Source organism: Neophocaena asiaeorientalis, unplaced genomic scaffold (genome assembly GCF_003031525.2).
Source record: "Neophocaena asiaeorientalis asiaeorientalis breed wild unplaced genomic scaffold, Neophocaena_asiaeorientalis_V1.1 scaffold91, whole genome shotgun sequence".
Taxonomy (NCBI): Eukaryota; Metazoa; Chordata; class Mammalia; order Artiodactyla; family Phocoenidae; genus Neophocaena; species Neophocaena asiaeorientalis.
The window spans coordinates 385,383-396,923 of NW_020173198.1; the positions used below are offsets into that span (position 1 = coordinate 385,383).

The 11,541-nt window shown below is 47.3% G+C and overlaps 1 protein-coding gene across 3 annotated transcripts in view; it reads left to right on the plus strand.

The window, feature by feature from the left end:
- GUSB (glucuronidase beta) overlaps nucleotides 1-9,899 on the plus strand; it is a 16,150-nt gene extending 6,251 nt beyond the window's left edge. Inside the window, exons 9-13 of one of the 3 annotated variants that reach the window (XR_003003191.1) lie at nucleotides 771-855; nucleotides 3,091-3,267; nucleotides 6,343-6,432; nucleotides 6,527-6,630; nucleotides 8,302-8,435. Coding sequence is in view for 2 of the 3 variants with exons in the window: in XM_024744224.1 (XP_024599992.1) it covers nucleotides 771-855; nucleotides 3,091-3,267; nucleotides 6,343-6,478; nucleotides 8,302-8,471 (568 nt within the window). In the remaining variant the exon portion in view is untranslated. Of the gene's footprint in view, nucleotides 1-770; nucleotides 856-3,090; nucleotides 3,268-6,342; nucleotides 6,479-6,526; nucleotides 6,631-8,301 lie in introns of all 3 variants that reach the window. The other 2 variants (XM_024744224.1, XM_024744225.1) reach the window with 2 other exon arrangements.
- The last annotated feature ends 1,642 nt before the right edge of the window (nucleotides 9,900-11,541 follow it).

Genomic DNA, 11,541 nt, shown 5'->3' on the forward strand with positions numbered 1-11,541 from the left:
GGGGGGGGGGGGGGGGAGTCAAGGAAAAGAAAACCAGCTGTGAGGAAATAGAAGAGGAAAATAGGCTTAAACAGTGAGTGAGGGTGACCTGCACTGGGGAGGCTGAGCCCTGACCACAGACCAGCCCCTCTGTTGGGAAGCATCCTCTCGCCACCCCTCCTTGGTTAGCAGGACTCAGTGTAAATGCCGTGTCTTCAGAGAGGCTGTGCTGACGGTCTGGTCTCGGGGATGTGCCGCCTTACGGTCTCATAGAACCCCGTGCTTCCCCTTCATCATTCCCGCCAGCGCTTGTCATTTGTTACATTCGCCCGTGTGGCTTCGCTCCACGGAGCTTCATGGCTGTTTCAGTTTCTAGCGAGTGCCCAGCGCACAGCCTGCCTCCCAGCCCCCGACTTACGTGCTAAGTTAATATCCATCCTAATCCACACCCCGTCCTATTTTCAAGAGCTTCGCCAGAGATGCAGAGCCCAGCTTTTGGCAGTGGCCAGCCCAAGGACCTCTGCTCTGTGCCTCCCGCCCCTGGAGGATGTCCTCTCCTCTGGGAGGGGTGGGGGACTAGGAACTGGGGAGGGAGGAAGGAGGAAAGAATGATGTCAGGGAACGTGATGCCTAGAAGAACGTGTCTGCTTACCTGAAATACACTGGAAGGCAGGGAGGAGAGCGGTGTCTTGGGGGTCTTTTTGGCTGGGAAGATGAGAAGGAGAGGATGCGGGATGAGAGTCCTCCCTGGACTGACTGACGGTGCCGTGTCTTCTGCCCTCTGTGGACAGGACGCTGATTGCCCACACCAAAGCCTTGGACCCCTCCCGGCCCGTGACCTTTGTGACCAACTCCAACTATGAAGCAGACCTGGGGGTGAGCCTGGGGGTCTCCATGCCACGTCTCCCCTCTGCCTGTCCTCTCATCCTGCCCGGATGCTTGCTGACATGAGCCGCTGGGAGGGACCACAGCAGCCAGTCCACCCATTTCCATAGATGGTCTTTAGGTTAAAGAGGACTGCCCGTTGACTTGCCAGGCAGTGTGGCTTCTTGCATCTAAGGAGGCTGGGCACAGGGAGGGCGAATTCATTCTCCGTTCAGACCCACCAGTTTTTTTTGTTTTTTTTGTTTTTGTTTTTTTGTTTTTGTTTTTGCGGTATGTGGGCCTCTCACTGTTGTGGCCTCTCCCGTTGCGGAGCACAGGCTCCGGACGCGCAGGCTCAGTGGCCATGTCTCACGGGCCCAGACGCTCCACGGCATGTGGGATCTTCCCAGACCAGGGCACGAACCCGTGTCCCCTGCATCGGCAGGCGGACTCTCAACCACTGCGCCACCAGGGAAGCCCAGACCCACCAGTTTTTATGCCCCTCAGTTTAATAGGCTCAGAAAAGGGTAGAGGTTTAAGGGAGCCTAAAGTCATCATCGTCCCATTTCTCAAACCTGGCTGATCGTCAGAACCACTAAGGGAAGCTTTCTGAAAGTGTAGATATCTGGATTCTGAGATTCTGATTTAGTAAAGTCCAGGGTGGGAATCTTGAGTTTTTAAAAAACTCCTCAGTGATTCCAGTCATCAACCCAGCTTTGGGAACCGGACTAGACTAGATCCAGACCCTGGGATTGAGAATCAGAGGAACAGGCTCACACAGCCGGCCAGACCCCACGGCCACCCTCGCAGTCCCTGGGCGCAGCAGCCCCTCGGAAGCCGTGTTGAGTTGCACGGAAGCTGTAAAACATGGGAGCGAGAAGATTCTCCTCCGCTAGAGAACCGAGGCCAGTACTTAAAAGTGCTCCAGAGGGAGATCACGTAAAGGAGAAAGAATGGATGAGAAAACCCATGCACAAGTACAAATTGTCAGCACTGTCATTTTGACATGGATGGGACAGTTTGTAGCCCTGGTGTTCCTGTGCCATTCCTCGACGACACCCCCTTGAAGGAGTGCGAAGACTGTGGCCAAATACCAGTGTGACACAGGCAGATCTGGACTTTCTCAGAGCCTAAGTGATGTCCCTTCCCATTCTAGTGGCAGGGGGGCCTCTGCCGGTCCCCCCAGAAGGTTGCCAGGCTCACCTGGCGGGGTGTGTGAGCCATGGTCATGGTCATGTGCCCACCCAGAGGCACCACTTTGCACCTGAGTCTTTCCGCCACCAGTTCGGAAAGGTGCCGAGGTCACTTGGGAAAGACGGACCACGACAGTCACAGTGCAGACTTTGGAGGTGGGTGTGGGTTCAGGTGAGCTTTGCTGCCCACTGAGCACCACACTGTTCAGATTTGAGGCAGTCCCGCCCCATCATCTGGGCTACCCTCCTAGGAGGGAATTTTCCAGCCACTTTATGGCCCACAGTACTAGCTCAGGAAGGTGAATCAAGAGGCTTTGTGAGGAGAAAAACTGCCTTTGTCCCTTAGTTGGGAACACTTCTTCAGGGCCAGGGGGACAGCCAGTGACAGGAGCACAACCTAAAGAGGAACACAGTCGTGTTGGGATGGGCCCTGGGCTCCCACTGGGGCCAGCGTGCTGGGCACCCTCCCCTGAGCCCAGCTGCAGCCAGGTTGGGGGCACCAGCCCAGAGTTAAGAGACTTGTTCGATTCAGGTCTTTTCCAACCCCACGTCCTATACGTGTGAGCATCCAACTCATTTCTTTTTTAAAATTAATTAATTTTATTTTTGGCTGTGTTGGGTCTTTTCGTTGCTGCACGCAGGCTTTCTCTAGTTGCGGCGAGTGGGGGCTACTCTTCATTGTGGTGCGCGGGCTTCCCATCGCAGTGGCTTCTCTTGTTGCGGAGCATGGGCTCTAGGCGCATGGGCTTCAGTGGTTGTGGCACGTGGGCTCAGTAGTTGTGGCTCGTGGGCTCTAGAGCGCAGGCTCAGTTGTGGCACACGGGCTTAGTTACTCCACAGCATGTGGGATCTTCCCAGACCAGGGCTCGAACCAGTGTACCCTGCATTGGCAGGCGGGTTCTTAGCCACTGCGCCACCAGGGAAGTCCCCTAACTCATTTCTGTGTCCCCTTCTTACCTCCTGTGCCAGAAGTGCTGCCCCCCCTGCCCAAGTGTAAGTCCGAACGCTATCCTACACTCTCCTGGTTCGTGAACACGTTTTAACACTCTTCCAGGTGCCTTATGTGGACGTCATCTGTGTGAACAGTTACTACTCCTGGTATCATGACTACGGGCACATGGAAGTGATTCAGCTGCAGCTGGCAACCCAGTTTGAGAGCTGGTATAAGACCTACCAGAAGCCAATTATTCAGAGCGAGTACGGAGCAGAAACCATCACAGGGTTTCACGAGGTAAGTAGTGTAGACATTCGAGTTATTTTTTCACTCTCTTGGACAGTGATGTCATTCACTGCCCCAGGCTAGAAAGGTGCCTCCTTCCCGGTCCCTCACTTGTCCTGATGACCTCCTACAGCTCACCAGGCTCACCTTAACCTACCCCTCCACATGGCTGCCCTGGGCTCAGCCTCTGCCTCACTTGAGTGGTCCTCAGACAGCCTCCCACTAGCTGGCCAAATGGTCTTTGGAACAAATCCAAACCTTGGGAGTCCCGCCACTGGCTTCTCCTGGCCCACAGGACGAAGCCCTAATCTGTGGTCAGGGCTGTCAACACCCTTTGCCCTGTGCATCTCCCAGGCCTTCATCCTCCTTTGCCTTCAGTCCTGGACCCTGGCCTGTTTTCACTGTACTCACAGGCCTCTGCTCTGGCTTGGCCTGTTCCTTCTACCTAGAATGCCCTTCTTAGCACCATAATCATCAACTAATGGGTTCTGTTTTGTTTTTTTTAAGGGATTATTTATTTATTTACTTGTGTATTTATGTATGTATTTATTTATTTTGGGCTGCATTGGGTCTTTGTTGCTGCACCGCGGGCTTTCTCTAGTTGTGGCAAGCGGGGGCTACTCTTAGTTGCGGTGCACGGGCTTCTCATTGTGATGGCTTCTCTTGTTGTGGGGCACGGGCTCTAGGCACACAGGCTCAGTAGTTGTGGCGTGTGGGCTCAGTAGTTGTGGCTCGCGGGCTCTAGAGCACAGGCTCAGTGGTTGTGGCGCACGGGCTTAGTTGCTCCGCAGCCTGTGGGATCTTCCCGGACCAGGGCTCGAACCCGTATCTCCTGCACTGGCAGGCGGATTCCTAACCGTTGCACCACCAGGGAAGCCCAACTAATGGATTCTTACTCAGCATTTGAGCCTCAGCTTAGGTGGCCCCTCTTTGGTGAGGTTTACCCCACCTGCCCGGGCAGAGGAAACCCTTCCCCCTGCTCCGTCTCTGTCTCAGCATTTCTCACTGTACACTGTCATGATCTCTCTGGCTCTCTCCTTGACCAGACCGACGGCTCCAGGAGGGAGACTAGATCCTATTTATCGTTGCTTCCCAAGCACTCAGCAGGGTCCGGCACACAGCGGGTGCTAACTGATACTTGTTAAGGCAATGAGTGAGATCTTGGAGCAAGATTTTGGTTTTGGGGGGAGTTTTTTTTTGGCTGCGTTGCACGGCATACAGGATCTTAGTTCCTCGACCAGGGATTGAACCCACACCCCCTGCATTGGAAGCATGGAGTCTTAACCACTGGACCACCAGGGAAGTCGTTGGAGCAAGGTTTAATCACTAGCTTTTTCTCCTTGTTTTGTCCATTTCCTCACCAAAGATAGGCTGTTTTGTCTTGTGGGGATTGTTTTCATGTGGATTCTTGAACCCCAGCCAGCTGACACTCACCTGTCACAACGGCTGGGGTTCCTTGTTGACACATTTCTTCATTTGCTGATCCTTAGTAGGTTGAACAGTAACCCAAATGGACTCCCTTATTCTGTTCACACCCTTAAATTCATCTTGCCTACACAGAGTGCCACTTGGACAGACTGCTAATGTAGGGGGAAGTATCTTATGAAGACAAAGTATGTACATTTGTCCTCCCTCTTTGAAAAGGTGACCAACTCTGAATTTTTAACAAATTCTGAAAAGGACTTCCCTGGTGGTCCAGTGGTTAAGACTTCCCCTTCCAATGTAGGGGGTGTGGGTTCGATCTCTGGTCCGGGAGCTAAGATCCCACATGCCTCCCGGCCAAGAAACCAAAACATAAAACAGAAGCAATATTGTAACAAATTCAATAAAGATTTTTTTTAAAAAAGGGAAATTCTGAAAGAGTCTGGGTCAGCACTCTCTGATAGTGCCTTTGTGGTGATGGAAATGTTCTAGACCTGCACCGTCCAGAACGGGAGCCACTGCCACGTGTGACTTTTGAGGACTTTGAACGTGACTAGCGTGACTGATGTAGTTTAAAGTAGTTTTAAATTTAAATAACCTCGTGTGGCTAGCGTTAGACAAGGCAGGGTCATTTCCATTAAAACACAGAAGGAACTCGACATCTTGCCCTGCCCTCAAATCCTGCTTTGGAACTGCAGCAAAACAGGGCTCAGTGGTACAGTCGTATCTTTGGTGTATAGTAGCTTTCACTGTTGTCGTTCTGTATCTTTTTTTTTTTGCCTGTGCCACGAGGCATACAGTATCTTAGTTCCCTGACCAGGGATCGAACCTGTGCCCCCTGCAGTGGTGCAGTGGAAGCACAGCGTCTTAACCACTGGACTGCCAGGGAAGTCCCTATAATAGCATATTTTTCCTATAATAGCATTTTTATTTATTTATTTTGGCTGCGCCAGGTCCTAGTTGTGGCACTCGGGATCCTCACTGCGGCACACGGGATCTTTAGTTGTGGCATATGGGATCTAGTTCCCTGACCCTATCTTTCTAGTTTGTCACTTTGTCTCCAATGCCTGCCATATAAGCAGATACTAAATAATTATTTGTTGAATGGATGAATGGGCTAAATAGCAGCTACTTACCCAGAAGAGATACAGATGAATCTGAGGCGAGTTAAATCTGAGTCACACTAGTTCTCAAATTATGCACTGGCAGCTACTTCAAACTTGAGTTTTAAATTTATTATCCAGAGACATACTTTTACTCCTAGTGTAGTTCAGCGTTAAGACTGCACTGGGGAATAGAGATGTTAAAGACAAAGCAAATATTAAATTCTGTTTATGGGAATTCCCTGGTGGTCCAGTGGTTAGGACTTGGCACTTTCACTGCCGAGGGCCCCAGTTCAATCCCTGGTCAGGGAACTAAGATCCTGCGTGCCACGCAGTGTGGCCCAAAAAACCCAGTTTCTAATTAAGGTTTTTTTTTTTTTTTTTTTTTACCCTGGGCTGTCATACCCTGGCTGTGTCCCTACACCGGCATCAGCAAGTCCTGCAGTCACTATAGCCCACCATGAGGACAGATGTTTTGGTCATCACGTGGATCTTTATTTTTATCTAACATTTACAGTCCTGCTTGTTCTGAGTCCTAAATTCTCTTTGCCTTGACTTCCAGGACCCACCTCTGATGTTCAGTGAAGAGTACCAGAAAGGCCTGCTTGAGCAGTATCACGTGGTTCTGGATCAAAAACGAAGAGAATATGTGGTTGGAGAGCTCATCTGGAATTTTGCTGATTTTATGACTGACCAGTGTAAGTGGCAGTTCGGTGCATGGAATGTACTGCTTCTCCTTTTTTCAGGTTGGCATTTTAGTTCAGGACGTTTGGCTGTAAGAACCCTGGAAACAAGAAGGGGGAAAGCTGATGTAATCAATGCAGGCTACGTAGAGGATTCCCTAGGAAACGTAAGTTGCTTTCAGCAAGCAGCCATCACTTACTGGCTGCCTAAATCATTTTATGGTAAACAAGCAAATGGGAGAGGCTACCGTCTCAAGGCAGAGATGGCTAGCTTACCTCTGTGGTTCACCACAGTATAAGGAAAAAGTGGACCTCGTACTGGATGTATTTGTGGGATATACTCGTTATTCCAGAATAAGGTACAAAGCCCGAGGAACTTCAGATATTTCAGTCTGTTTTATATTTTTCACTTATAAAAGGCAAGTTTGCCAAATACAGGTTAAGTGTCAAAAGGTTTTGAATGTGGGAGTGTTTAAAAGCCTTCAAGGTGAATACGACCTGTACTTTCTCAAGTGGGGATAAAGAGGGCTACTTCACAAAAGTTCCAAATGAGTTTCCCATTTCTTTCTACCCCTCTAGGTAACTAGCTTCTTGATATACCGTAAACTTAGGATAGCAATCTGGGGAGGAAGGGAAGGATTTGGTAGTAGTGGGAATTACATTACTTACGGGGAAAGACAGGTTTTTAGAAGGTTAAAGTTTTGTTTTGTTTTGATATATTTTTATTTATTTATTTGGTTGCACCGGGTCTCAGTTGTGGCAGGCAGGCTCCTTTGTTGCAGCTCGCTGGCTCCTTAGTTGTGGCATGCGAACTCTTAGTTGCAGCATGCATGTGGGATCTAGTTCCCTGACCCGGCATCAAACCTGGGCCCCCTGCATTGGGAGCACGGAGTCTTAACCACTGTGCCACGAGGGAAGTCCCTAGAAGATTAAGGTTTAATTAAAAATCCGAATGGGAGAGGTGAAGAAAGAAAGAGACAGCATGAGCCTCCACTCTGCTTTTGGCAAACGAGATTAACAGCTCCTGGAAATAAGCTTGGATGGAAGTCTAGTTTTGTGACTAGGTGCACTGCTTCGCATAGTAAGGAATTAGCTGTGTGACCTTGTACAAGGTACCTACCTTTTCACAAGCCTGTAAAGTGGGGCTAACGCCTACCACCTTGCAGGTTGACACAGGGATTCCATTTGACGAAGCGCTTGGCACAGTGCCTGGCGTTTGCTTTTCGTGGAAGAAATTATTGTTGTCTTGAGCTTTTCAGTGGGAAAGACCTGCTTTCCATTTAACAGAAGCGGTGGTGTCTCTAGGAGACGGAGGGGTTCGCTGGGAGTGTAGCTGCTCCTTTCCCAGCTCCAGCTCTGGCGGACTTGCCACCAGGGGTGGGGACCCAGCTGGAAGTCTGCCCAGCGGGACTTTAAAATCTACAAGTAGCTCCCTCTTAGGCGCCTGTGACTGGTCAAGTCTCTGGCTCCCACTAGCACAGTTGTCTCCTCAGAGAGGTGCAAGCCTTTCCAAGGGGAACTCTGTCTCAGCCCTGCTCCAGTTACCAGGCAGGTGGGTACCCATAATGTCTTAAACCTTATTTTGCAAGTAAAAGATAAATAATTTTGGATTATTTCCCTAACAGAAGAAAAATTAACACACCAGGGAGCTAAGTGTTTTTGGAGAGCAGTGGTATTTAAATCTTTAACCCGTTAAGGAGCCACTTCATCAGATACCACTTCAGACCAAGCATCTCTAAGCCATGAGGACCTCTCTGTTTAGTGCCCAGCTTGGCTCCAGGCTGGTTGTGATTTGGCCCATCAGAAGTCATCTGAAATACCTTTTGCCTTGTTTTTAGCACCACAGAGGCCGATAGGGAATAGAAAAGGGATCTTCACTCGTCAGAGACAACCGAAAAGTGCAGCATTCCTGTTGCGAGAGAGATACTGGAAACTTGCCAATGAAACCAAGTGCCACCGGTCAGCTGTGAAGTCACAGTGCGTGGGAAACAGCCCGTTTACTTTTTAAGCAAGAACTACCTCTCTGCTGACAAGGGCTGTGTCAGCCCCTCCTTCCCAAGTAGGGGGCGACTTCCACAGGACACAGAGCAAGCGCTTCCTGGACTGTGCATGGCAGACCGGGAAGTTTTCTGGTCTGGATTTTGTGGTCATTTACTAGAAGGGAACGTTAGAGGTGAAAATAAAGGCTTTTGTAGTATGAGAGTAAGGAGTTGGCTTAAAAGCGACCATCCATAAATTCAATGATCTGTACTGCTGAAGCATCGGAAATGGTTTTTCTGTGTCAGGCTGTTTTCATGGCCTTAACCGAGTACAGAATCTTGAGAAACCTCTGCTTCAGCACTCGCCACAGTCAGAGTCGCTGGTTACAGACTGTGTGCTGCCACAGTAACAGCCCTGCCGCTTTGGGGCCACCTGTGCTTTAGGCCGGCCTTGACTTGAGTGGGTGACAGTAAAAGACAAGTGCTAGTAGCTCCACAGATAAGCCGAAGTCCCAGCACATTCACAGAAAGTAGTATCATGCTGGAATAATGCACAAGGTTGAGGTACCAGTTTCCAGAGTTAAGCTGACACGTAAGCCTAAGAAAGGTAAGAGTTGAGGAATGTCAGAATTGGAAGGGAGCTGAGAGGTTACCAGTTCTTCTGGGACGTTCTTCCAACCTCAGCCATAGTTTTTTCTGGACTGAGAGGGATAGATGGGCGTAGAAGCCCACTGGGCCATCACAGCTGACTCCAGTGACTGTGATGAGGCCTCTTTAAACGGGCTGGGCCTGCAGACAAGTAGGACAGGCTCTTGTACCTCTGGGTGACGCCACCCGCTCTGCTCCTGAGGATGGTCTTTCCTTATGGAATCTTTCCTCGTCCTCCTCCTCTTCCACAGGCTCCATTAAGGCAAGTAAGGCACATTGTTTGTAAGAGTTCAGTGTTCATCTATCTTGGTTTAAAGCTGAAAGCTTTGGAAAAATACTGTCCAATCAAATAGAAGACCGTGAAACAATACAATTCTTAATACAGAGCTTGATCCACTTCACTTGCGGGGGATTTCACATCTCAGCACATGCCCTTTTTTACCCTTCCTTTCCAAGCTCCGTGAAAGGAACAGTACAGATAATTTAACCTCATTTTAGTGGCCGTCTTTAGACCATTTTTAAGAAATGAGAGTGTAGTCAGTTCAAATAATAAGTTAGGAATTCTAGTGGTTACATATGTCTTTCATTACCACTAAACTTAAGTCCCTTGGAGTAATCAAGTTTTGTGTTCCAGTTTAATGTCAAGGAATAATATATAAAACTCTTTACTTGACAAACATTAAAAAAAAAATTAAACATCACAAACACACTTAAATGTTTTACAAATTAGAGGTAAGGTCCATTTCTTAAGTCCTAAGGTTCTAACACAGGGCACATTTGTTCTATTCAATAAAATATGGCTAACTGCATTTCAAATGGCATCATCTTTCTTACAGATGTTAACTTTTTAGATTATAACAGTGGAGTGTTCGAGATGAGCTAAAGTAAAGCAGTGGAAAAACAGCTGATTAATACATTCTATGTGCTTACAGGACTGTAAGCAGTAACATTTTTTCATTAATTCTTGACAACCACATACATCATAAATCAACAGGAATTCCAAGAACTAGAATCTCTGAGAATTCTGCTTGTGTCTTCTCTAAGTTACATATAATTTAAGAGAAGAATCAACTCAGTACACCTGTAGAAATACATTCTACAGTACACCTGTAGAAATACCTGTAGAAATACATTTCAGTACACGTAGAAATGAAGCTACAGAAACAATTTCAAGAATAATTTATAAGACTGAATTCATTTCTGCTGCTTTTTTGAAATGCAATACTGCAGTATAAGAATGAGGGCAGCACAACTTCCACAGGTAACTTCTACATTTATTTTATACCAAAAAGTTATGTGCAACAAATAAACATTCTTACATATTTACATTTGTTTTTACCAGTTAGCAAAACTGTGTCCTAAATCTCTGATAAAGAATATTTCTATCTATATTAAAGGGGAAATCTGCCCAGTGAACTCCATTTTAAATGAATGTTTACTCTGGAGCTTAAAGCACTAGTAATAAATATTTTTGATGGAACGCACTATACAGATCATACACCTAATACTTAGGCCATGCGTAATAGTTTTATAACAAAACATTTCACCTTTTCTGGGCTAATTTGTCAAAAAAAATGTTTACCCAAGTAGCCTGGACTCCTACCCCCGCCCCCTTTGATTTATTGAAGGGTAGCTCTCACAAATTAGGAATCGTAAGTGCTGCCTAAAATATCTGAATAGAAATGTTTCACCAGTGCTTGCCTGTTGGGGAGAAATACACGAGGACAAAGACTGAATATCAGGTATTCCTTCCCAAATAGGTTACCAAAAATAATAGTGGGTTTCTTGTTGGCATTTGTTCAATGCTGATTTTTCAGGACAAGATCTGTCAGCATTCATTGGTGTCAAGCTTTGCTGAAGACAACTTTGCACTTTTGCTGATAGTCTTAAAAATAAATGAAATACAAGAAAACTAAAGCCAACTAACAGTTTTAATTTCACTGTAGTCTTCGTCCTGTATCCTACCTAGTAGGTCCAAGGATCTCTTGTACCAAATGATAGACCTTTGTCTCTTTGTAAGAAAATAGTCAATGCTTTCAACATCCTTAGAAGTAATGGATTTAAGGAGAGGCTCTATACATCAAGTAAAAGTAATTCCTGGCACACAGCTAGTTAAACCTGAGTTATTTCACCAGACGTTTACCCTCACTGATAGCAACTAGCTACAATGAAAAATACCAAATCCTCCAAACCACCTAGATTCCCTAGAATTTATCATCTAACTACAACTTCTCTTATTTCTTCAAATGATAGGACTGTCAAATAGATAAGAGGCTTCGTTGTTACAAGTCATTTTGAAAACCAAGAAGCAGAAATTCAATTTCTTCCCTAATCTGTTCTTCCACATTGGTGGCTAATAATGTTGCAGTGTTTAAATATTCTGTCTAAATAGTCAAAATCGGGGGCGTCCCTGGTGGCGCAGTGGTTGAGAGTCCGCCTGCCGACGCGGGG